General features: G+C 29.7%; 2 protein-coding genes across 8 annotated transcripts; one reads left to right on the top strand and one right to left on the bottom strand.

Moving 5' to 3' along the window:
• The first annotated feature begins 18 nt into the window (after positions 1-18).
• LOC145976045 (40S small subunit processome assembly factor 1) lies at positions 19-4,501 on the top strand. Of its 4 annotated transcripts, none has more exons than XR_014440163.1 (4): positions 19-126; positions 437-951; positions 1,185-1,370; positions 1,505-4,501. XR_014440163.1 is itself a non-coding variant. In XM_083106952.1 (3 exons), the coding sequence occupies exon 2, from the start codon at positions 458-460 to the stop codon at positions 941-943; it is 486 nt and encodes a 161-aa protein (XP_082963078.1). In that variant the 5' UTR covers positions 19-126; positions 437-457; the 3' UTR covers positions 944-951; positions 1,505-4,501. The 4 variants fall into 4 exon arrangements, 2 of the variants coding, with proteins under 2 accessions (XP_082963078.1, XP_082963077.1); XR_014440164.1 differs by having other exon boundaries at positions 49-110; XM_083106952.1 differs by lacking the exon at positions 1,185-1,370.
• Positions 1,184-27,085, bottom strand: LOC145976042 (b(0,+)-type amino acid transporter 1). Of its 4 annotated transcripts, none has more exons than XM_083106942.1 (5): positions 26,944-27,085; positions 3,362-4,470; positions 2,880-3,093; positions 2,369-2,674; positions 1,184-1,656 (listed from the first exon to the last, which is right to left on the bottom strand). In XM_083106942.1, the coding sequence occupies exons 1-5, from the start codon at positions 26,966-26,968 to the stop codon at positions 1,592-1,594; spliced, it is 1,719 nt and encodes a 572-aa protein (XP_082963068.1). In that variant the 5' UTR covers positions 26,969-27,085; the 3' UTR covers positions 1,184-1,591. The 4 variants fall into 4 exon arrangements, with proteins under 4 accessions (XP_082963068.1, XP_082963069.1, XP_082963071.1 ...); XM_083106943.1 differs by lacking the exon at positions 26,944-27,085 and adding an exon at positions 11,985-12,089; XM_083106945.1 differs by lacking the exon at positions 26,944-27,085 and adding an exon at positions 8,932-9,067.

Here is a 27,085-nt window from a genome sequence, read left to right as displayed (position 1 = left end):
TATTCACTGCCAGTACTGAGAATCTATAGTTTATGTCACGCATACTATCGCAGAATATCGGAACGTAGCCTTTATTGGAGCATGTCTTGAAAGGAAAGTGTCAATATTTTGTGTGTAATTATGATTGTGAGTTGATATAAGTTAAAATTCCATAATTATTGATAATGCCAACTTTTGCTTTTTTAAAGAGATGTTTAAAATGTTTTTTTTTTTAATATATTTTGTGACCTCTTTTAAGACTACTATTTTTAGGTTATAATATTCTTTTAACTTATTTCTTATTAATTGAAGCTGATATTTTCTCTAATAATATGTATTTTTTTAATAATATATTTTCTCTAATAATACATTTTAATAAATTTTTTAAATAATATATATATATCTTTAATAATATATATTTTTATATTTTTAATAATATATATTTTTATAATTGAAGAAAAGAGATTAAACAAGAAAGATGGAGGACTTTGTACCAACGCGTGGATCCCAAATCAAGAAAAATGCAACAAGCAATTATATTTCTGTAAATTACGAAGCTCCAAAGAGAAAGCTAAAACCTAAAGATGAGGAAGAGAAGAATTCTGAAATAAAGCAAACGCCTGCTGAACTGAAGGAGCAACAAGAAAAGGAGATGAAAAGGCTGCGATATGACATTATTAAATTCGGTATGTCTGGTTTCGAGAAACCAAAGGCAAGAAGAGCAAAGGTCGAGCTTGCCATCAGTTTAGGCGCGAAACCTCCTAAGAATAAAAGAACAAATTATAAGACCTTAAAGAAGAGTCGAATGATAGAGAAAGAAAGGAAGAAAAAAGAAAAATATACATCTGGACTTGCAAGCAGTTTACTCAAACCTAAGTCTAAGAAAGTGCAAAAGAAAGATAGTGGCATTTTAAGCATTTATGGAAAGGTACCAAAAGATACCTTGTCCAAACGGAAGAACTGAATTTATTGGTAAATATTTTAAACATCTTTTAAAAATTGGCCAAAATTATTCAAATTTAAATAAAGTATCTTGTAAAAAAGATAATTAGAAGAATAAAAACTTGATTTGTAATTATCGAAACTATTCTTTGTTAAAATTAGATGCTTTATTTAAATTAATTATTCTTGAAAAATATATATTAGTAAAATTTAAATATATATCGAAATTTTTTGGGAGTTAAAAATGATATGTAACAATTTAGGTAATACCTTAGGAAAATATGGGGAAGGAAAAGAAGGATATATAAAGAAAAAGAGAAGCCAATTTGTAACTGTAAACATTTAAAATATTTTCTGTTGATTCATTGCTGTCTTGTTACAACATCAACTATCTATTATCTAACAATAACATTTTTTCTGCATGTTGTACTATGTACGAAGAATAACAAGTAATAAAATAATATATATTTTTATATAATATATATTTTTTTTTATGAATTTGTTTTTTTTGGGCCAGCCTTGAGCTTTGTAATATAGGATATATAATGCTCTTGTCTGTATTTAAAATAGGATTATTATTCAGGTGTATACAGTTCACGCAATGCCATAATGGAATGATTCGGCATCTTAGAGAACTGTACATTGATTTGGAGAATTGTACCTCTCGAAATCAGTCGAAGGCAACCGCCGTCGGAGCCACTTCTAGTAACATCTGCAGAAAAGCGTTGACACCTTCTGCAATCAGAAAACAGACACGAGTATTCAATAAGAAATTTAAAAGCATACAGAAGAATAAAATAGATGTTTTAAGTATTAAACTTTAACTTTTTTTTTAGAGAATTTCAATCTTTGCACAATTTCTCGAAATTTAAATATCTTTCCTTTTAAATTTCAATATATATCAAAATTTCTAAATTTTAGTAGTTTTTCATATAGACTTTTCGCGCGAGATTTATTTTTAAGCTTTAATGATAATCTGAGATTTTTAAAAAATTCTCTAGATTTTCTCAAGTTTAATTTTAAATCTTTACATCTAAAATTTGAGACTGGAATTTTAATTAGTGACAAATATATACTGGAATCTCTCAAGAATAGACTGTATGGGGCTTTGCTATAGCGAATTACTCTCATTTCTGTTAAGTTCAGGACCATAGAAGATATCTTCTTTTTACATCGCTGAAAGAGGGTATTACACCTATAGCTTTATTACATGATTAGATAGTGTTCTCTATTCATGTTATTCAGGAATGACTTATTGTATATAAGAAATGCAATATGTTTTTTAGAGGTATATTTTTGAGAGAATCCAGTATATTTCTATTTTTTCTAAAGGTTTATTTCAATTTATAATCAGATAATAACGATGCTCTACACTGTGAAATGTCTGGGCATCTATGAACTCTGCAGCTCGGACTTATTTTAACACCGTATAGTGGCGTATACTTACCCATGAATTTGGGCACATATCCAAACTTTACGAACGGGAGGTAGACGAGCATGCCTGCGCTGATAAAGCCGGCCGCGTACAGGTACTCGATCTGCGGCTTATCGATAATCGGCGCCACTATGAGATATGCAGAGATGATGAGCACAAGCACAGGTATCACTAGCGGGCATTTGTACGGTCGCGGATGGTTCGGTCTGGTCTTCCGCATCACCAGCAGAGCGAGCATTGAGCCGCCATAGAATATCCATGCAGTGAATGAGAAGAAATCAATCAACGAGTCGATATTGCCAGAGAGAACCATCGCGCCTGCGAAATCAATGACTTGGCTTAATGCGTCTAGATACCTTGAAGTCAAAATAATCAATAGCGACAATCTCACCTTGAAAAAATACAGCGTATGTTATATAAAGTAAAATCTCAAGTGATACAAAAGATTGAAAAATTAATTAGGATATGTCTAAGAAACTATCTGAGAGAGAATCAGGGCATAATGACTTGCATTGTGTAATACCTGCTACGAGGGAATGGAAGATGAGGCCTGGAGCAGGAGTAAAACGTCGCACGTGTACGTAGCTCAAGCAGTCGAGCAGGTGACCCTCTCGTGATGCAGCAAAGCAGAGCCTACCCGCGGCGAATAGTGTACCATTAGCGGATCCGAATGTGCTAATCGCTACGGAAAGCGGCATCAACCACGCCATCACGCCCAGTACCCGATTGCCGAACGTCTGCAAAACACAGAGCATCTTAATCCATAGAAATAGCCGGATAAAATGAATTGATTGGAAGACAATAATCCTAGCATGTATCGAATTTGAAAAACTATCCGTTATCTCTAGATTACTCTATGACTCAACTTTTAAAGTGATATTGAAGAAAATTGGCGAACATGTTCTGTGTTTCTATTATCTTATTATCGCTTTTTCATGATAATTTTTTTTTCTCTATTGCGAAAAAATATAATATCTTTTCTCATCGACACATTAATTTGCTTACTACTGCTACAGCCTCGCTCTCGATCATTTCCGATGGCGACATGGCTGCCAGGTAAGATACGTTGATCAGCGCATAGCAAAGCGTGACGAGTGGTATGCCGATCATAATGGACCTAGGCAGATTCTTGGAAGGATTTTTGATTTCTTCTGTTACATAATTGAGATTGTTCCAGCCATCGTAGGCCCAGAGGCCGGTGTAGAAAGCGGTGGCGAGGCGGCCAAAATTGATAGTGGTGCCGTCGATAGTTTTGAATGCCGCTTGCAGATGCTGCGTGTTACCCTGTATCAATTTGTACGAACCGCCGACAATTACTACGAGTATCGCCATCAGCTTGGCGGCGGTGAAGGCGTTCTGTACTCCAGTGGCCAGATTGACGCTGTAGCAATTGATCAAGAGTATCAAGACGATTGCTAGCAAGGCGACGACCTTGACCACTTCACTGGGTGGTTCGCAATCGACGGTGAATGCTTCGACAGTGTACTGGGCGAATGACAGGCAGATAATCGCCATTTGCGATGGTTTGAGCACCAGGGTGGACACCCAGGAGAAGAGGAAGGCAGGCGGAGCGCCGAACGCGTCCATGAAGTACGCGTACTCGGCACCGCTGCTCGTGTTCATGGTGCCCAGCTCGGCATAGGCGAGGGCGCCGCACAGACTCAGCAGACCGCACGTGGTCCACACGACAAAACTGACGCCGACGCTGCCAGTACGCAGCAGCAGACCCGACGGCGATACGAAGATCCCGGAGCCGATCATCGTGCCGACGATTAGAGCCACCCCACTGACGAGTCCCACCCGTCTCTTGAGGTGAACAGGGTCGTTCGCCTCTGCGTCCGTCCCCTCCAGCCCTCCGCTCCCTCCACCCCCGTCTTCGTCATCCCCCACACCCCCAGATTGGCCTTGCTGTTGTTGCTGTTGCTGTTGTTGAGGATGATGACATAACGACGGCTTGCCGCTGCCGTTGATCGATTTGCCTGACGATGATCGGCAGACCAGTCCGCTGCCAGTGTCACCGACACCGCCCCCCAGCCAACCTCCAGATTGTAACTGCTGCTGTTGCAGCTGCGGCTGACTGCCGTTGCTCGTCTGCGGATCATGTCCCACGGTAGCTAGAAAGAAAAATACAATTTTTATAATTGATATTCTCTTTCTCTCTCTGTGTTATTTATATACGTTGAATACGACTGAATATATCACTAGAAATTAATAAAGTGTACTCTTTGTCAGGAGAACGTAAAAAAATTGATGATGATGGTAAAATAGTTATAGTATTCGCGCAAAATAAAATTACACTACTATTTTATTTAAATAGTATACTTAAATAGTATATTTTACTTAATAGTATATTTAAATAATAATTATATTTTTTCATTGTTTACTATTTAAATAAAATAGTAGTGTAATTTTATTTTACGCGAATACTATAACTATTTTACCATCATCATCAATTTTTTTACGTTCTTCTGACAAAAAGACTACACTTTATTAATTTATAATTATTCCAGTGATATATAATTATTGATACATAATTATTAATCACAAAAATTGATGTGTGTATATCTAAAAATATATCAATTAGATTATATATCAATTAGATTTATTGTGCATGATTATCAATTCGATTTATCACTTTATCAATTCATTAAAGTGAATTACAATTCTCAAAGCTAAAATTTTTTAAACTAGTGAATAATTTATTAAAACTAGTGAAGATTAAGCTTCACTAATCTTTGTTTATATTCTGATAGAAATATATAACTCCATTTTCATAGGATTATTTTGACAAATAATCTCATTATCTTCTTGATTAACGCTACTTTGCTGAAGTAAACTAGTTAACGTTTCAGGTGCATTTACTGATTTTTTAGGTACTTTTAAAACATCTTTTGCTTGATTAAATTTTCCTTCATGTTAAAAAAAAAAAACAAAATGCAATATACAGGGTAGGCCATTTTAATCTTCGGACGTAAATATCTCGTATAGTAAGCAAGATGGAAAAAAATGTTTAAAACAAAAGTTTTTTGACTATGAGGGGGACATAAGATGGTGTCATTGATTTGACCTTGTGTAATCATTTGAAGGTCACGTAAAGGTTACCCTCAATTTTTTAAATGGAACCTGCTATTTTTCATTACATATTCTTATAGCTTATCTCAAGAGCTTTCCAAAACACTATAATTAAGTACCTTTTCGTTAAGTACTTTTTGAGTTATGAGGCTTGAAATAATTTCTTAATTTTACATAAACCGTAAAATATCTTGTAAAATATTCATTTTTCGATTATCTTACCTTAATACTTTTACGTACAAAATAATGAGAGGAATCAATTGGTGTAAAGAAAACACATAATTGTTTCGAAAAAAAAATGTAATTTGCAATTAACAATTACATTTTTTTTTTCGAAACAATTATGTGTTTTCTTTACACCAATTGATTCCTCTCATTATTTTGTACGTAAAAGTATTAAGGTAAGATAATCGAAAAATGAATATTTTACAAGATATTTTACGGTTTATGTAAAATTAAGAAATTATTTCAAGCCTCATAACTCAAAAAGTACTTAACGAAAAGGTACTTAATTATAGTGTTTTGGAAAGCTCTTGAGATAAACTATAAGAATATGTAATGAAAAATAGCAGGTTCCATTTAAAAAATTGAAGGTAACCTTTACGTGACCTTCAAATGATTACACAAGGTCAAATCAATGACACCATCTTATGTCCCCCTCATAGTCAAAAAACTTTTGTTTTAAACATTTTTTTCAATCTTGCTTACTATACGAGATATTTACGTCCGAAGATTAAAATGGCCTACCCTGTATATATTTTGAAAAAATTTTATAAAGATGATATGAAATCTTTTAAGAATATATTTTTATTTGATCAAAATTTTAAACAATAAATTTTCCCTTTTGTTGTCTCTTAATACAATACAATAACGAATCATAATTGCTTGTTTTAAAGTGGTAAATTTCACAGAGACTATTTATAGTCATTATAAACTTTATAGCAATTTTATAAAACAGTAGAACGATTTGGTTAAAGATACATATTCATCTTCTAAAATTCTAAATGATTTTAATTAGAGGAAGAATAAGAATTTCCATAAAGGAGAGTCTTAAACAACGTATTAATGTCAACACACAATATTTATTTCCATAAGTTTTTCCCCAAATAATATTTATGGTCGATCTTTTTCTATTTTCTGTGATACAATATAAGTAAGGGAAATTGGAGCACGTATTGCAATCTGATTAATGATACTTTGTCATACTCTTTCATAATGGAACGATTCAAGATAGCAGTGTTTCGCAATTTATTTCGATTACAAAGCAATTTTATCCCAATCATGTCCTTTTATCCTTAAAATTAGATCGAATCAGAATAAGCGAGTTGAATGAATTCTATCTACCTAAGATCATTGTGCGGTTGTTCGCGGAAACCACTACTTTCATTCAACGAAACTCCAGCATTTCACGAAATATGCCATTTGGGAAACACTGCGATAGGGTGTTGCAATTGGTGCTTTATAGTTGCAATCGATAATGCTGGTCGACAGGCGTATACATGAAAGTTCGATGAACGCAATAAAACAAATCCACGTGAGCTCAAAGTACGAGAATATCACGCAAGAAATTTTGAAAAACTTGAAAACAAAGATGCATCCGAGATTTTTTTTAGGGGGACTATAAACTCTATTTAAAGTGTGTGTGCATTTTACATACATGTGTAAAGCATGTATACTGGTATACATTTGTTAAAAAATAATGTATGTAACTTTAAAATTTAAAAAAACAATAATATGCCTATTGATTAATTTGTCAATCGTGAAAAGCAGTCTATGAATTTATAGTACAAAATTTAATTATCTAGCTTTTATATATTTAATAGATTTATCAATTGCTATATGATTTGTAATTATATTTCTATTGATAACAGTATTAATTCTACAAAATTGGACTCCGCCTAGATTCTATATAGATCTTCGTAAATATGTTTTAAGATGGCTTAGATCGAAAAATTTCGTTTTTCAAAAAAACAAATTTCTCAAATTTCGATAGGGACTAGCAGAGTTGGCAAAATTCCATATTTTTTGGATAAAATCTATGTATAGTGGTAAAAGCTATATTTTCCAGAAAAAAATGGCAAAAATTGGTCTTTTCTATTAAAGATATTAAAATAAAAAATTTGTTGTCGATGTTCGTTAATTAAAAATATTTTCTAATTTAAATTTTATCTAAAATAAAATCCGTAATAGATTAGGAATCAACATAGCAAATAAATTAGTTTTGTTAAGAGATTCTGAGAGGTAAACGCGAACCAAATTTATATTGATAAAAAAATGTTTAATTTTGTTACTATTACATTTTTTCAGATAAAAATATAAAATTTAATAACATTTATATCTTCAAAATTATTATTTTAAAAATTTCACATATTGATTTGAATTAAAAAATCTTATTATATTGATTTCATTTTTGAAATTATAATGATTAGTTATTATTAATTAATTAAAGCAAAAATATCTTGTTGCATAAAGTTACGTAAATATATTTCAGTGTTATACACACACATTAGTTTATTTTAATTTTTGCCAATTTATTCCGTTGAATAAAGTCTGGGACAGTAAAAACCGGAATTTATCGCATGATTTTTTTCACTCACTGAACTTTTCCGATCAATGCTCGGCTAATCCCTACGGATACGTTTCTAGTTGAAAAGTTTATACAATTTTAATGAGTTGCGCGCGAATTGCTATATTTTTTTATTCATGGACCATCATTTTCGCGTGTTTATAGAGGGAGATGTAAGAAATTATAAAAAGATTGTGTAATAGTAAAAAGCGCCACGAAAACAACCGAACGGACTTGTTACTCTCAGTTTGTGCAGACTCCTAAGTTTAGAGCCGTCCGGTGAGATGGATTTGGACCACGTGGTCTGTCCTCGTGTATAATTCGCGCGCGACACGCCGGGCTCGAAATAATTCTGAATTCCGCCGCTCCTTACATAAACGCGAGAACTACTTTTGACTCTGATCTTTCCGGGACCATTAGTTAGCGTAATGTGAATTTTTTGCGAGATTAACGATACGAATTATTGTTGCAATTATTTGTTGTGCTGATGATTGCAGAACCTTTATTATGATTATTTTATTACGCGCGTTTTATAAGGACATTTATAATAAAATCATTTTATTTAAATTGTAAAAGAGATTATAAATATAATTATATACAATTAAGAATACTAGATGAAGGAAACAATTTTCGCTAACTTGTCAAGACTTAATGTCCTCTATTGTATGATTTTTTTTTTATTAAATTAACAATCGATATCACGAAATGTATTTGCGATATTTTATTTTAAACGTAGATTGTAATATATACATGTATATATTTTTTTTTCTTTTAAATCAGGCAAATATGATATAATGAATACACTTGCTTTGACGATTCTTTAAAGAGACGACATTGGAACATTTTTTTCACTGATCTGTTGGAAGTTAAAAAGTCCGCTTATAAATATATTTCAATCAGCTTCATGTGTTTGATATTAACGATAAATTTGTCATACCAGGTGTCGTAAACGAGCAAATCAACGGACGCGGATAATCACAGGAGGGTGGTCGCGCGACAAGAAAACCGACCGGCTCGTGCCGCATCCCTTTCGTGACTGAGGCGACGAATCTCGCCGCGTATTCCCACGTGACAAAAACGATTATATCGTATTATTATCGAGTCGTCGCGCTGCGACCGTAATAGTTCGCGTGGCGGGACGCCAGAAGAGCACCGGCTTCTCTTTCGCCGAAGATAAATAACGAGAAATGCCCGCGAAATTCGCTTGCTTTCATATGGCGGCGCGAGAATTTCGAGGCGGGGGTGCGTGCGCTTCTCTCTTTCCTCAAGGTGACCTCGCTTAGGTATTATCGCTTCGCGCTATCGATCTCATCGGATGCGCAAATTCCCCTGCATTCCTCAACTTCGGCGTGGTTCGCGAAAGCCGAATTCTGTTTCATCGACGAGCAAATTGGACGAATGCATACGAGGCATCATGCAGCTTTTGAGTCCTTTTGGAAGAGAATATAAGTTTATTGTAGAATTAAAATGCGCGAAAATAATTAATATTCGTGAAAATTAATTACACGAAAAAATTTATTTCTTGCCGTCAACAGGAATGCTCGAACAATTGTCGGAACTATTGAGGTCACTACCGAGAAATCGCAAACTCTTCGTCTACTTTTGCAGCGCTGTGCATATTTCTGAGCGGCGATTTTGGTTCTCACCGGTTTAGTCACGTAGCAGTTCGCTCGACTTAATTTGATTTGATTATTTCAAATGACAGCTGTTGTATTCTAGTCGCATGATCCAAAAATGAGGAAATCCCCTCCGACGCTAACGAGAAACTCCTCTCGTGCCAAAAAAGCACTCGAACAATATGCATATTATTTAAAACTTTATGCGCGCATATACACACATATATAGACACGGTCCGAATCCGTGCAAATAATTGCGCGATATCGCGAAATACGACCATAAAATGGAAGTTGATTACATCTACATCATTTACTGCATCATTAAAGCGCGTTTTGACGTGATCATTATATGGACGGTCCCCCCATCGAAAATTATACGCAGATTCCATGACAAAATTGAAGGACAAGTTAATGTTTTAGTTAAAATTTTTTATGTCAGAAAGCTTCTCCTTTCGCTCAATTTAATTTTCAATTATATGTACTGGAAATTAAGTATCGAAATAAGATTTTATTCAAATTGATCGTTCAAATTTAAACAAAGCTAAGATATTCTTTTTTTATAGAAAATTATCAAAAATGAGAATTGCACACAATCTTTATAATAATATAATATGTTATAAAAAATATAAGTAATTGTAAAAAAGTTTAATTAAATATATTTGTAGCTTTATAAATTTTAAAAGTATTTGAATCTCCATTCATACAAGCAAAGATTCTAAAAACTTGGAAGGTCTTTTAAAACATGAAGAGTGACAACACTTATTGATTTTTAAGAATCAGCTTAAAAAAATCAATCTCATAAAGGGTCTTTTTTATCAACAGACAGAATAAATAAGCACATGTACTCCTCAAAAAAGAGCGCAATTCCTTTAGAAATAGAAAAAGAGATAGAAAAAGAGACAATAGGCAATAGAGATAGAAAAAGAGGCAATATGCAGTTATCTCAAAAGAAGTACTTTTCCAAAAAGCTCAGGATAAAACATAATAATAAAATATAATCCTTTCAATAGTTCTTTTCGGATTTAATAATAGTGATATCTTATTGTTAAACAAAAAATAAATATCAACATAATATAATATTGTAATATTATATCATATATACGTATAAATCTTATATAAAAAAATAAATACAACTAAATTTTTAACTTAAATTTAAATTTTTATCAACAAGCTTAACGAATATATATAAGATTAGCTTATATAACGAATATCATATAATAATATTTTATGCAATTAATGAATTGTTGTTCAAAAAGTTCAAACTTTTTGATTATTTTTGGAGATAATAATAAATAATTGAAATTGTACAATCATATCTGATATTTATTATTAAATAATTAATCGATTAGCATCCTTCAGCAATTGTAATTATACAGCCATTTGTTATAGAACATTGCAAAGCTAATTGAAATTCGTTGAAATTTTATGAAACAATGTGTGTATGTGTGTTGCGTGCGATTATTGACCTGACAGACTGCGAGTATGAGAGAAGGGAAAAAGAAATATAATTCTTAATTCTCTTCAATAGAAAAGAATTGTTGACATATACGACAATACATATTACATAAGACTAAAAGCTTCAAGAAAATAACAAAACTTTTCTCGAGATCAATTGTGGGACAAGATGGGGGGATTATGAAAAAACTAGATATAAATCCAAATGGAAGAATTAATATATGCACACACACACACACACACACACACTTATATCGGAATAAATCATGAGATATATATTTTTCACATATGCAAATTTGAAAATTTAAATCACTTGAATTCTTTACGTTTATTGTTTCTATATAACAAAAATTATTAATTAATTTAGTCTTCGCAGAAAATAAAAATAAAAAAAATAAAATAAGATCAAATTGTCGATTTAATTTTTACTTTAATGTTATTAGTCTTTCTCAATTATTTAATTAGTATATTCTCAATTAATTAATTTTGTAACAGTATACGGTAGAAATAAGTCCTCGTCTAACAGATAATTAATATTTCATTAAGTCTTTTGTCATTGTAGCTGTTAGAACTCTAATTAATATAACAAAGCTCTGGGATAATTTAAACGCATTAGGGATGGCTTTTCATTTTATTAAAAAATCAATTATAAATTATGTGTTATTATTCATGCTTGTATGTATATATATATATATATATATATATATATATATATATATATATATATATATATATATATATATATGTATGTATATATATCCGTGTGTGTGTATATAAATATTTAGTTTATAATTTCTAAATATATAATATAGTGTGTTCAGCTAAATAACGTATATACAGCTTAAAATATTTTTTTTCAGAACATGCAAGATTTAAAAAAAAAGATTTTTTTAAATTAAATAGATTGGATTATACGTACGCGCGGCCATTCGATTTAGTTATGCGATTAAATCCAGTTGAAAAATCGAGTGATAACAGTCTGAATTTAGTCAGATCGCACTCTTTCAATTTATATGATAGCAATAGCCCATCTGTGAGTTTTTTTAATAATTCAGATAAATATGTTCGTGAATACCATTTACATCCTTTCTGTAAATTGATTATCAACTTTACGTGATTCTAGCATTATTACGTGACTATAATATTTTAGCCTCAATTTCTTGTTCATGTTTGTTCGATAATGAAACAAATTTGTGAGCAAACAATGCATGAAAAGGCTGTTGCAGAGACATCTCCCTGCAAATATTCTTTTAACAATATTATTTGATATAGTCGAATAATTTATACTAACCCACCAAGGTGACTTTAAATTATTTCCTTTGGCTAACTCGCTGTCTTACATTTTCGGCAGCATATTTTTTTAGTTGGCACCGTAAGCTGATTTTATTTGTCGCGCTGCCTTGTAATTTATTCTGGTATACTATTTTACTTTAAATTTTATTAATGCCATTGTAACAATTGCCAACTCACCGTTAGTGGCCCTTTCAATGTGAAGCAAGGAAATGATGTATAACAATGAATACGCGTGCATGTAAACAATAAATATAACGACACAATAAAATTACGGACAAAATTGGTAATAGCGAGAAATAATTTTACGCTCGCGTTCATGTTCAATTAAAGGCCCAATCATTTTAAGAGAGAAAAAAAGTCAATTTTCATTTTTCTTTCTGAAAATATGAACGAAGTCTGAAATGTCTGGAGAGTATATTTTCCAAATTTTATTAAAAAATTCGCTAAATTGACACATTTATAAAACATTGAATAAAATAGTGCTTCTAGGATATAATCTTCAAATGGGTTTACAAAACTTGTTTACTCGTAAAACTTTGTTAAACGCGTTTTTTTCGAAATATTATTTGCAAAGTTGGTGTGACAGATATTTTAAAAACTGATGGGATGTGTGAATAATTCAATTTTTTTTAAATGAAAGAGAATACTTGTTGGAGACATTATATTTTAGAATTAAATTTTAAAAAATTAATATATGTTTTTCTGATTTTGAAAAAATGAAAACTATCAGCAAAATTGAAACAACTAATGTTTTAAAATGACTCACTACTTTGTTATTTTTTTATTTTTTCTAATAAAATCAGACTCAGTATCTTAAAAATATCCTACGGAATATAAACCTAAACCAAATTTTTTCATTTAAGACAATTACACGAAGAGCAACATATCATATCGAACTATACATTTTTGAATATACTGAATATGTTCATAGAAATAGATAGTTCAAATTGAATAAAAAAAAATTAAATATCTAATGTTAAAAAATGCTGACTATTTAAATATCAGAAAAATATATGTATAACATCAAAAAAATCAATTTCTAATATTCTTCAAAAAATTCCTAAAAATCAATTTTTCATACTGCTAAACTAGATTAGGCCTTTAATATAACTTATTTCGACGTTTTCCAGAGTTATATATTCGCAAAAGATATATTTGAATTTAATGATCAATAATAAAAAGAAATCGATCAAAATAAGCGATGATACTAAATATATCTTCAATTTGTTGATAGGCGCATCATTTGATATTTCGACGCATGATAATTTCTTGAAGAATTAGAGATAACATATATACTTTTTCATCGAATATTTAATAAAAAGATACATCATCAGATTTTCATTACGTTGATTAGTACCCGATCAATAATGTGGATAAATTTTTAATTTCACCGCGACGCGAAATGTATCATCGACAAAGTAGAAATTGCGTCGCAACTCCTTCTAATCGTCGTCATCATCGTCTTCGCAGAGTCGTACAGCCTCGTAATCCAGGCTCATTTAAAAGCGACCGATATTCCGGCGTATTGTTTAATGATGTAATTGCCAACGTTGTGTTTGTACATACGCCTTTAACGATTTCAAACGACGAATACGATGATGAGGATGGCAGTGCGGGGTGATGTGAAAGCTGGTGATTTCATTCGTCTTGTCGCGACGATTATTGTTCTTCGTGTCAGCATGGCGTGAATTAGATTAGATTGAGTTACAAAATTCTGTGAAGCAGCAATCCGATACGACAACAATAGTAACACGAGGCAACAAAGTAAGCGATTGGATGGCGTTCAACACATATCGGAGCAATAGTTATTCTCGACGGCGTCATCAACATAAATAGGATATTAAGAAAGACGATTAAATAAATAAAAAATGAATCTAATTCAATGTGTATTTAAATATAAGAATCGTCTAAAGGATATAATAATAAAAACTTGAGAAGTTTTAAGAGGTAAAAAAGCCATTTTTTTGTAAGAAAACAAACGTTGAAAAACATATGTTTGAAAGGGACAAATTTAAATTTTATTCCTTATTTTTTTAATATATTATTTTTCTTGGTACTTTTTATTAATATTGGTATTAATAAAACGTTTATGATAAAAATTTTTATTATGCATCTAATTGAAAATTATCGGAATGATGTAATGCTTGTTGTTTAATTCGCAAAAATATCATTAATGAGTGGCTCAGATGCCAAGTGGTACAAGTCCACCCAAACTCAATTTCGAGTTATTAGTAGATTTGAGGTGCAGACAATGCGACCTGTCATCAATGAGTATAACTATGACACTGAAATCGTCTTCTCTTCAAGATCAATCAAACCTGCATAGTTAAATCATTTTTATGTATACATATGATAAAAGAGAACGAAAAAGCCTTAAATTTTTGTTTTTCGGATTTGCATCATTTGACATCTGAGCCATTCAATTCATTAAAATTATTTTTGAAAAAAAATAAATTAATTAAAAATATCAGAACTTAGATTTTTTTTATTATATTAAAATAGTGACTTAAGTATATACATTTTTAAAAATTATAAATTGTGTTTTTGTATCTATGATAAAAATAATTCATTTAAGTTTAATTTTAATCTGTTTTTGGAAAATTTATCAAATTTATCAAATTTAAAATAATAATTACACAACTAACATAGTCAATTAATATAACCAACTGGAATAAGATCTATATTTAAAATAATGATACTAACAATACAAATCTATCATCTAAAAAATCAGAAATAATAAAAAATTAACTTGCAATAATCAATATATACAGATATTAAATATTTAAAAAAAATCGAAAATAAGAAATTCACTTTTTTCACAAAAAATTATTTTTTTTATAGAAAACTTCTTTAATTTTCTAGGTGCATTATAAGTTATAACTTTAAGTGCATTATAAGTTACATAAGTAAGCTACATAAGTAATTTATAAATTACTTGTCTTATCTTTATTAGGGCATAAAAGCAATATATTTAATAGATGACTCTATTATGTTTTTGCTCTCTGAATTTTATGTTTGATCATAACGTGACATTATCACTTAATTCTTTAATTACTTATATACAGAGCTTTAGTTACACTTTGTTACAAATTGCTAGCAAATATTATAAAATGAGCAATAATTAATGTATTTAATATATTGTATAATATATTTTTAGAAAATTGCAAACTAAAATAAAATATAAAATATAATAAAGTAAAATATATATAAAAAAGAATAATACATATGTAATGTGTTTCAGAATACATATTTAATTTTTAATGACAGATATGCTTTCTAGATTAAAATAGAACTAAATTTTTAAATTAAAAAAAAAATAAACATTTTGTTTTTTTTATAAATACTCTTTCTTCTAAACATTATTTCTCTCTCTTTCTCTCTTTCTCTGTATATTTAAATGTATTAATTACTTAATTATAGAAATTTGCATACATTTGACTAATTACATTGTTTCGATTTAATTAAATCGAATATTAATTTTAACATAGATAATATTACAATTTTGTCATATACTTCGTTATATGTACATATATATAAGTACATGATACCAGGTTAAAATGACACGTGTTTCGTAATATTAACATGCCGCCACAGGTCAAATTGCATTAATAACCATAACCATTCATTGTAAAGTGTCACAATGATCCAATTGCCCTTAATTTGAAGCGCGTGCGGAATAATTCCCGTTTGCGGAGGTGTCGGAAAGCGAACTATTATAGTTTCATGAACAAGGCCGCGTTGATCGTAAGAAATCTTTGTCGTTTGGAAAACGTTGTGCGTTATATGTATTCATTTTATTGTTTCTTCACACAAAAGTCGAGAAATTAAACGAAGATAAGAGAATAATAATAATTTTTGTAAACTATCTTCTAAAAGTGATAGCAAGAAAATGTTATTCTCTTTTAAAGAAAAGTCATAATTGACGATGCAATTAGAAAACACATACATAAAAAATATATTACATAAAATATATTATATGAATAAATTTATTTTGAAATGTTATAAAAAGTTTATACAAAATTTTATAGATCAAAAATTTATAAAACTCTAATTTAATTTAATAAAAAATATAGTAGAGAAATTTATACTATTACTTAATAAGTATTATTTTTAGAGATAATAAATCTTATGAAAAAGTAATTATCAATTTTTATAATTAAAAAATTATTTCTCTTTTTCTTTTAATATATAAAAAATATTAAAAGAAAAAGAAAAATGATTTTATGTTTTATGATATTAAATATCTAATTTTAATAGTGAAAAAAGGATATTGAGAATACTTATGGGACATTTCGTATATGAAGGAGACATAAGTTATTAATCTAGTTATAATTCTCAGTGGACCTCTTTATTCCATGCGCGAGAATAATTCGTGTTAATGTGATTGTAAAGGCTATTTCTATTCTATTTCATTTGGGTCATTTTTTATCTTCGATATAATTTTTTGTATAATTCGCGCGATCAGAATAGTGGATTAATGAACAAAAAACATTAGAACGATCGAAATGACGTTTATTCTCTATGCAGATTACGATTCGCATCAATGAAAAGGTGACGTGAAATTTTTTGAAAAAAATAAGTAACGAAAAAAAAATTCAATGTCACTCAAATTTTATAGAATTTTATAGAATTTTAAAGAGAATATATAGTATATAATATACAATAATATATAATATTATACAATGAAAAAGTATATTTATTATTAAAATGAAAAACATTAATATTATTATAACTATATTTAATAATGCACAAAAAATGGTGTAGTTAACAATATAAAATATAAAAATGCATAAATTAATAGTGAACAGTACAAAATTCTTTATTTCTATTTATTTAGTATATTGAAAGAGATATTAGTTTGTTTTTAAAAAAATTAATTTTTTATTATGCATCTTTGTTAATTTCCAATCTGTGCAAAAAACTACAAACTTAACACATTTTAGATAAGAAATTTACATAGGTGTTATGTTTTTTTTTAAATTCATGTGATAATCTCAGTTTGCAAACTAATTGTAAGTTAAAGGAACTGCGACTAATTTCCTTTTAAAAGATAAGATTATTTGCACATATAATGTCAAAGCAGATTTCTTACCGTTCGCAGAACAATCAACTTAACTTTGGAATGGAAATATTTTTAACGCGAAATTATATTTTTACAAAAAGCAAGCTTGAATATTCGAGTTAATTGATGCTAAATAACATAATCATTATCATAATTTATTCCTTAAAACAAAACATCTATTATACATTGCAGGTTGAATACCGCAGGATTTGTTAAGTCGCTCAATATTGACGCTGGGGATACATATTCGACAGTCCAATATTTCCTTTTCAAAAGATTTCGTTTAAAATCTATTCAAAAGGTTGTTTTAACGCGGTAATATGAAGCTATATTGTTAAGCTTAAGCTGCTGATACGCGTTCCATTATGTATATTATGCTTAAAATTACGTCACGCGCGTCCTAATTAAATTTTTTATAAGCATTATCCTATAATATACATTTTTTTAAATATATAATTTTTTGAAATATATTAAGTTATACATTCTGATAAAAAAATTAAAAAAAAATGTTTTTATAAATTATGGTTATAAATTAAGATTAACATATTACGATATATATAATGATTTTATATTATAATTATATGAATTATTTTATAATATAATTACTGTATAATGTGTATATAATAATATAATTATACTATAATTATATAATAATATAATTATATAATCTTATAAATAAAGCATGAAAAATAAAATGTATAAAAGTTTAAAATCTTCGTTTTTCATAATATTTCTTAATATTTTACGACTAATTCTATGACTACTTAAAGAAAAATTTGTGTTGAGAATTTGAGAAAATCATTAACAATAATTTCTTAAATTGCATGTACATGAATGTACATAAACTATTTCAATTTCAAACGTGTAATTACAAGCAAATAGTCAATAACAATAATAATATCGATAATATCGAGTTAGTATTTTGTGAGTATTATGCTGGAAATATAATTTTTTTTTCAAGATCACCTTAGTTTCGCGATTTGTGCTACTTTAACAACGATTGCGGGTGTTGGTTGCATTATTCGCTACTTTATTCGTTCCGCCTTCTATCGATCGATACGCATAAACGATCATATAACCCGTCCCGTTTAGTATTTCCCGTTCAACAGTCTTTCCGTGCAACGCAAAAGCGTGTTAACTCGAAAATCGAAGAAGGATCTCCAAAATAGGATAGAAAAGAATAGGCAGCCTGAAATTTTTCTATAAAATTTGAAATAAATTTTTTTGTAAATATCAGAAAAAAAAGAAAAAAGACACATTAAATTTCTAAATGTCTTAAATCTTTTAAATCTTTTAAATGTCAATTTTGATGTAAATTTATAATCTTGAAATTCCATTAAAAGTAAAGTTTAAAGTTGAATATATAGTCGATTATAATTAACAGAAAGATATTGTTATAATTGTCTGAACTATGAAAAAAGATTCAAGAGAAAATGAAGTATTATAATCAGACATTTCATAATTAATTTATACATATTAATGTACTATATTTGCAAATTTATAAAAATTTCTATTTAAATCTTTGTTTATAGATTTACTAATATTTATATCTATACTATGTTATATTTTAATTTTGATATTCCAATAAAAATTGCTAATCTGTTAAACCTTCTCACGAATAAATTACACATTCCTCTTATCTCATTTTTGGCCCTTTTTAGGGCGATTATGCAATATGAGAGTAAGTGCGGAGAAGGCTATATGGAATTGCGTCATCTCGTGAAATCAGAGAACACCAAAGAGAAAAAGAGACAGGAATTCTGGAGCAAACGCGGCACATCCTCTCTTCCGTTTCAAAAATATCCACATCATCGTTACGTGTGTCAGCAACATTAAATACGAATGAGGTGAAATCGATTTGCTCGATCTTTCGTCGCTCATGCGCCTACGTACCGCCTCACGAATGTGTTAATGTACTCATAGCAATTACGCATTGAATAAGCCGGCTCTTGCATTCGCAATGACTTACACAAGTCAGAAAAAATCAAATATCTGATATTCTATTTTTCAAATTTTGTCATTTATAATTCATTTTGTTTTTTAATAACCACATTTATTTTTTATCATTCTTAAAATATAAAATATAAATATGATAAAAAATATATATATATATATATATATATATATATATATATATATATATATATGCATAAATAGATTAATATTTTATATTTTTTTATAAATTCTTTCTTTTAAATTATTTTAGAATTAATGTAATACTAAATAAGAAGCATCGATAATTAATCGCTAAAAGCTTATAACACTCAACTTCAACATTTTTTACAATTTAAATAACTCTGTTACAAAATTGTAAATTGGACGTAATATGATAATCATGTTTCCTGCTGATAAAGCATCACATGATTGTCATGCTATATGTAATTTAACGCTAAATTCGATTACCCAATTCTCACCTGGCGAATCACACGAATGAAATTCACGTGGACGATTTTAGCGATCCAATGACTTTTGTTTTTGACGTTATACCCTTCTCTTTCTTTTTTACATTTTGTTCGATTCGCGCCGAATATTTGTTTACGTGGGCGATCACGAGCTTATTTTTAATGTTTCAAACTGCAGTGTGTTAAAGCCGGTTACAAATAGACGAACTCCTCAACAAGTTTGCGAGATGAAAGAAAGAAAGAGAGAAAGAATGAGCGACGATGAGAGAGAAATGTACGTTTCGTTTAAGCCAATCATTCTCTGCACGCAAACTCATGCACGCGCCACTTTTCATCAATGGATGTATGCTAAATAAAGTAGCGCACAATAGCCGACAGCACTCGATGCTTCTCGTTGAAAGATGAGATCTAAGCAAGACTGGTCATAATGGATACAGTCGGAGGCGAAATGTTTTTTTATACGAAGTGTTGACAAGTTAAATTACGTGTATAACATCAGTTAACATATGCTTTGCACAAATTGTAGCTTGTAATAATAAATTCCGTCTTTCATCAATGCATTCAAAAATGACTTTTAAAGCAACATATATGGCATCAGTCAGTTAATAACTTTTGGTAATCGCAGGATTTTTATTTTATTCAATAATTTTAAAAGTCTCATTTATGTACACGTTATTTTTGTATCGATTACTTATTATTTCATATAATATACTTTTTAATCGATATATTTTAAGATATTCGATGGATAATTAAAAAAAATGTTTTATAATTGCATATTTTATTAATTGCTTATTTCGGATGGATAGATCATCTTCTAAAAGAAGGATATTGAGGTTAATAGAGAAAAAAAGGAAGATTATAATGTCGATTTTTAAAACCCATATAAATTAATAAAAGATTAATTCTCGGATCCATCTCTACCTTTAAAATTTTATTCATTAAAGTGAAAAAGCTCTCGCATAATTTTTCATTCAGAATCCAATGTGCTCCTGAGATAAATCCTAATGATAAGTCTTTATTGTTTTATTTCTCCAGAAAAATCGAATTTAACATAGTCGATAAGATACGTGGATTATATTGATCAGGGGTTGAGCAATATTCACATTAATCCATTTATCGAGATTAGGGAGTTTCGTGGGGCGACATTCGCGGGACGTAAGTAGGAAAATCCATTAACATTATCGGGAAAGCACCTGCGTTGACATAGAAAGAGAGCTTTACTTTGAATGACATCACAGATCTATTCCTGGTATGTAAGAGGTCACGTATGCGGATAAAACGAGTCTTCGCGTTACAATCAAGTGGAATACTTGCAAAACTTATTATGAACGATCTCTAGCAATATAACTATGATGTCTTTGCAGTTTTATCCTCTAATCGATTTCCATCGAATTTCAGAAAAAATGCGGTAAAACGCAGTATACATAAATTTAATAATATGACACTAAATAGAATATATAATTTACAAGATACAATAGAATATATAATTACAAATAGACAATAGAATATATAATTACAAAATGCGCGAAATTATTTTGAGGCGAAAGAATTATTTTCATGTGTATGGACTTATTATTATTGAAATGTAATGAAATGCAATGAAATGCGGCTCGTTAAACGTTAATTGTGAGTAGTCGACGAATTCCGAAGTAAATAAAGAGAATATGAGAGATGAGGCACGTTTGAGGTATGAGAGCGTGATAGCATTGTTATCATTCCATTGATGATTAATCGCGAATTAAGCGGCCCTCGCAAATGGACGCTTGACTTTATCGTGCCTGCAACAATTACGCTGTAACAGTCGTGAGAAAGCGGTCGATAATTTCGACGCGATGATCGTTATCCGGTGTTATCCTGGAGCTGGAGCATCGTCCGATTTCGTGTTATCGTGTCTCGCGATATCGCGATATCCAGATTCCAAGTCCGTCTGATCATAACACGTTGCTTCCCCTTAAGCAGTAGCTCCTTTTTTTTATCGATTATTAATATAATCATGTATCGCGTATTACGGCTATTAATATCAAGCAGGTATTAATATAGGATTATTATATTATTATCTCATTAATATCACGTATATAGAAAGAAAGAAAGAGAAAGAGAGAGAGAGAGATTAGTCGGAGAAATTATTCAAAAAATGATAAATTCTTCTTAAAATTTTGTTATAATTTTTTTTATAAGTATATACAATGAGATCATAGTACTTTTTCTTACTTTTTTTATGCTTTTCCCTGCGATTTAAAATCTTTTGCAATTCGCAGGAATGACAATCTATGACATTCGTATGACATTCGTATTGGATCGTTTATCATCGTAAGATGACGATGATGTCGTGAAAGGGTTAAGTAGAGAATATATCATCGTTCAAAACGTAGAGTCTCTCATCTTGGACAGTCGATCGTAAAATAAACGTAGAGACGCAATTTTTTGAAGTCAACCTTCGCCTGACGTTGCTATAAAAATCCATCAATTACATATTATTATACAATACACACACGTACATATATACATATAAATATATGTATATGTGTGTGTGTGTATTTATTATCAATAATTGACAAATAAATCATTAAAATATTAGAGGAGAAATTGTTTGGAGTAAGAAGAATATCTCAAAAATACAAATCTAATTTTTACCTGATGTGATTAATTAAAAGTTTATTATTTGCTTAATTAACGAATACAAATTTTATTTGAAAACTATCATAATTTTCCAATTAATGAGCAATAATTCAATTACAATTTATGATGTTTTCATTTTAAGCCATTTTAAGCCTTTTATAGTTGATTTATAATTGTAACTACTATTATTAATTATTCATTTGATTATTACTGATTTGACATTACTCATTTGATTATTGCCGATTACATTTTCTCCTATTATATTTTCTCTCTCTCTCTCTTTCTTTTTCTCTCTCTTTCTCTTTCGATTCAGTACAAAGATTCAAACGTAAGATTACATAATGCAGTTTTCCTCAATGATCATATCGCATCTAAAAGTGATTGACAGCTGTAAACTGATGAGTTTTCCGAGTCATGCCTCGTAAAATTCATTCTTCATTGACAGAAGAAATAAGCGGTTTAGCGGCGAGACGATTTATAATTAGCAAACGTCTCGAGATTTGAGCGCCCAAGAGTGTAACTACCAGACATATCTTCTTGGCACATAATATTTCAACCACGAGGACGACCAACAGGTTTTTAACTTGTCATTCGAGTGCGTTCGCGACACGACACATTCGTTGCCTTCGATTGCAAGCTCAATCTAGTTCGGTCTCGAAAGTATTCGATTCAATAGGCGATTCAAATATTGAAGTATAAAAGAAAGCTACGTTCTTCGCTTTAAGATTCCAAAATTTGCACTTTTTAAATAGATACTTTAGAAAATGTAAACTTATATTTAAAGAAATTGACTTAAAAATGAAAATAATACAATTAGTTTATTCAAACTTATGTGTGGATTTTAATTTCATTTTTTATTTTTAAATTAAATTTTTTTGATATTTTAGTTTTATTATATTTTTGTTTCGAAATGATGCAAGTTATTAAATAAGATTGCATTATTCATTAAATATTGAAAAAATTGTGAGAACGTGATTTTTATTATTCTCCTTTATTTTTATTATACTTTATTTACTTTAATAACAATGTGCTTTCTGAATTTTTCATAGGAAAGAATCTCTTTTATGGATTTTTTCAATTTCTTTTGTGAGCTGACTATACATGTACATATAATAAATTGATAATATGTTCTATCAAAAATTTCAGTATTTTTTTATGTGAAAAAAATATTAAATTGTAAATATCCGTTTTAATACGAACGGAGATCCAAATATTTTTTCTCACTCACTAATGATATTGAAATCTAAATATTTTTTATTTTCGCGAGGAATGTTTGTACAAAGATATCGTTTTTCATCGATCACTAAGTACATTTCATGTACATATTTCCTACTGACCTTCAACTATTCCTTTTGTTTTATAATTAATAAGAATACCTCCAATGCGCTTTTTAATGATAGTTAGAGTCAGAAAACGATTATCGTTACTCATTCAACATCGATAAACTGTTCGTCTCATGCTTATCATACGTAAGAAAGAAAATATAGATATATTGAAAAATATGTATATTATGTGATAGAGTTATTTTCTAATTGAATTTTTTTCTTTTCTCTCTCTTCTCTTATGAATTCAGAGTGCAAGTGTACTTTCCTTTCTTCCCTACACCGTTGATAGATCTGATTATATTCGCAGAATGTTTCCTCAATGTAATCTCAGACAATATTCTCGGAACAGATTGAGATAATATTGCCTCGGATAATATTCCTATAAAATGCAAGATATGCTAAATCTGTGTATAATAAAAATAGTTTTGCAAGAATATTTTCGTTTTCCATCGCTATTTTTAGATAAAGGAAGAAGATTTAGCTGCAATTGGTAGCGACTTTAGAACATCAGAAATGTGCGATCTCTTTTTATATTTGTTCATTATATTTATACAGGGTGTCCCGAAACTAACGCTTGATATTTTAAAGGCAGATTCTCTGGCCAATTTAAAAACGATTTTTCCTCAGCGAAAATGTCGCGGCACTAATAGTTTTCGAGTTATAAACGATTGAAAATAAAGAGTTTTTCGCAACCTAAGGCTTATGGGAATAAAATATTAATAAAGTCACATTCTTTAGTTAATTTTAGGTAGAGTTTACTTTAATAGAATTTTAATTTAAGGCTTAGTTAGAAAAATACATGATGACAAAAATTGGGAATATGCAAAAAATAATGATCTCCCTCGACATTTTCGCTGAGGAAAAATCGTTTTTAAATTGGCCAGAGAATCTGCCTTTAAAATATCAAGCGTTAGTTTCGGGACACCCTGTATATACAACAAAATAATTTAATCTTAATTTATAATCTTGTCTAAAATTGTCATTATTCAAATTAATTGTCTCTGCGGAAGTTACTTGTCTTATTGACTGAAAAAAGGTTTATTTGGATAAGAATTAATATCGCGTTCTCTTCCTCCCGAAATATGAATCACCAATCGAAATTTTGTACAAGATTACATAATAACCGGATATTTCCGACAGTAATATAATGCATATAACATGTGTGCGTTTAATTAATAATCCTATCTATCTACTCACAAAATCGAGATGTAATAGTTTTAAATTTTCTAGCAAGATTAGCAAACATTATACAAATCATAATTAATAATTGAACAAATTATTTAAATAATACAAATTGACTTTATCAACAAATTGATTAATCTTGTAATTGCAATTTAATTCATTTTTGCTTTTCTTCATAATAATTATGGAGATATCGTAAAGTGTAAAGTGAAAATTGATTAATCTATATTTAAAATGTAGTTTCTATCTATTATTCCTAATTTCTTAAACAGTTCTTTATTCCAGTTTATTCAATAGTGCGAGGAGTAATGAGAAAGACCAATTGTTTCAATTACAGATAAAGTGAGCGTATATGGACAAAATATTCGGCATTAATCGAAACAAGTTTACGCACAATTATTTAATCTTTAATTATTTAATTAAATTTTTTTTTAGAAATTTGAGAAGATTACTAGTTTAACTTTTCTTCAGATGGAAATATTATATCAAATTCTTTAAGTTGTTGCATACGAAATTGAAGAATTATATATGCAAAGGAGCTACAGTAAATAGTAGAATAATTTTTTTTTCAATTTCCTTTGATTTAGCGACTTCACCCTAATATTTTTCTCGTTTCTTTAAGGGAGTGAGAGAGTTAAAATTAATAAATCTCGAATTGAAATTTATTTAGATTTGATGTAGAAGCGAGAAAAATTTATATTCTATATTATAAATTAATTAGCTTCAAAGGAAAATTACTTTTCTTTGAAACATACATTACCATCTTACATTTGGCTCTTGTTAGGTCGCGAAATTTTAAAATTTGTTTTACTTGAGAGTCTAAATCTTGTAATCGTAAATTCAATTTCTTATATATCTCTCTTACAGCCGATTGCATTACAGTCTTCTGTACGGGACAGATGTAAATAAAGAGAACAAAACTTAAATGAATTTTAATAATTTTTCCTATAAATAAATAAATAAATTAATTAACTGCCATCTAATCAATCTTTCATTTTGAAAAGCAAAACCCTGAAGATATTTCTATTTAACCCTTTGCAGCGAAGTCTAATACAGAGCGCGCGTGATAGACGGTATATATTTAGCTGTGACCACTATAAATAGAAAAACTTTTTGCTATCACGCATCGCGTATCAAGATATTTGAATAATGATAATATAGATACTGAGCGCCTAAAAGTGCCTACAGTGTATAGGCGATATTTGAACGCTTTAAGGGGATCCTAAAGTGACTTTTTTACCGATATAACATTATATTTCTTTTGTACCGAAATCTTTTTATTAATTGCACAGAATAGTAAATGCTTCTCCACGATTAAAGTACACACAGAAACAAACTGGGAACCTCCCGATTTTATGTTAAAAAACAAAAAAAATTGAAAAATCGTAAAAAAGTCGTAACAATATTTGCTTAATATAAAAGTTTTGCAGTTTGTATGTACAAAATAAGATAGGTTCCCGCTAGATATTGCACGAAGGAATATAAATAAACTTTTAGAAATGAGTTTAGAAGCATAATGAAAAAGATTTCGGTTTAGAAACCGAAATCTTTTTCATTATGCTTCTAAACTCATTTCTAAAAGTTTATTTATATTCCTTCGTGCAATATCTAGCGGGGACCTATCTTATTTTGTACATACAAAGCAAATATTGTTACAGAAGCCGATAAAAAAATTGTAATTTTTCAATTTTTTTTGTTTTTTAACATAAAATCGGGAGGTTCCCGGTTTGTTTCTGTGTGTACTTTAATCGTGGAAAAGCATTTACTATTCTGTGCAATTAATAAAAAGATTTCGGTACAAAAGAAATATAATGTTATATCGGTAAAAAAGTCACTTTAGGATCCCCTTAAGGCGCCAACAGTATACAATTATCACAATTTCAAACCGCCTAAAGGCGCCTACAGCAGCGAAAGGGTTAAACTTTGATGCGACCGGCTTCTCTATCGTCGAGCAATTCCCTGGAGAATTGGCTCCAGCGATTAATACGCACTTACCTCGTTTGAGGGGCGCGACATGCATGACTCTTGGAGGGACCGATAAGAAGGGCGGATCGTGAGACCGCCTCTCATGACACTACGCCGCTACTTTTCAATGCAACCACCGCCGTTCGCGCCTTACGCAACTGCTATCCTTCCA

This window comes from Camponotus vicinus, unplaced genomic scaffold (assembly GCF_025532165.1).
Source record: "Camponotus vicinus isolate PSW18456_S1 unplaced genomic scaffold, iyCamVici1.0 SCAF_8, whole genome shotgun sequence".
In the NCBI taxonomy this organism is placed as follows: Eukaryota; Metazoa; Arthropoda; class Insecta; order Hymenoptera; family Formicidae; genus Camponotus; species Camponotus vicinus.
The sequence above is the reverse complement of the archived record's forward strand: the minus strand, read 5'-3'. Positions and strand labels throughout refer to the sequence as shown.

Coding starts and splice junctions, on each gene's coding strand:
- LOC145976045 (XM_083106952.1), top strand. CDS start 458: ATGGAGGACTTTGTACCAACGCGTGGATCCCAAATCAAGAAAAATGCA.
- LOC145976042 (XM_083106945.1), bottom strand. CDS start 9,019: ATGCGGCACGAGCCGGTCGGTTTTCTTGTCGCGCGACCACCCTCCTGT. Junction 4,471..8,931: donor TTGCTCGTTTACGACACCTG/GTATGACAAATT, acceptor TTTTCTTTCTAG/CTACCGTGGGACATGATCCG. Junction 2,675..2,879: donor CTTCCATTCCCTCGTAGCAG/GTATTACACAAT, acceptor TTGATTTCGCAG/GCGCGATGGTTCTCTCTGGC.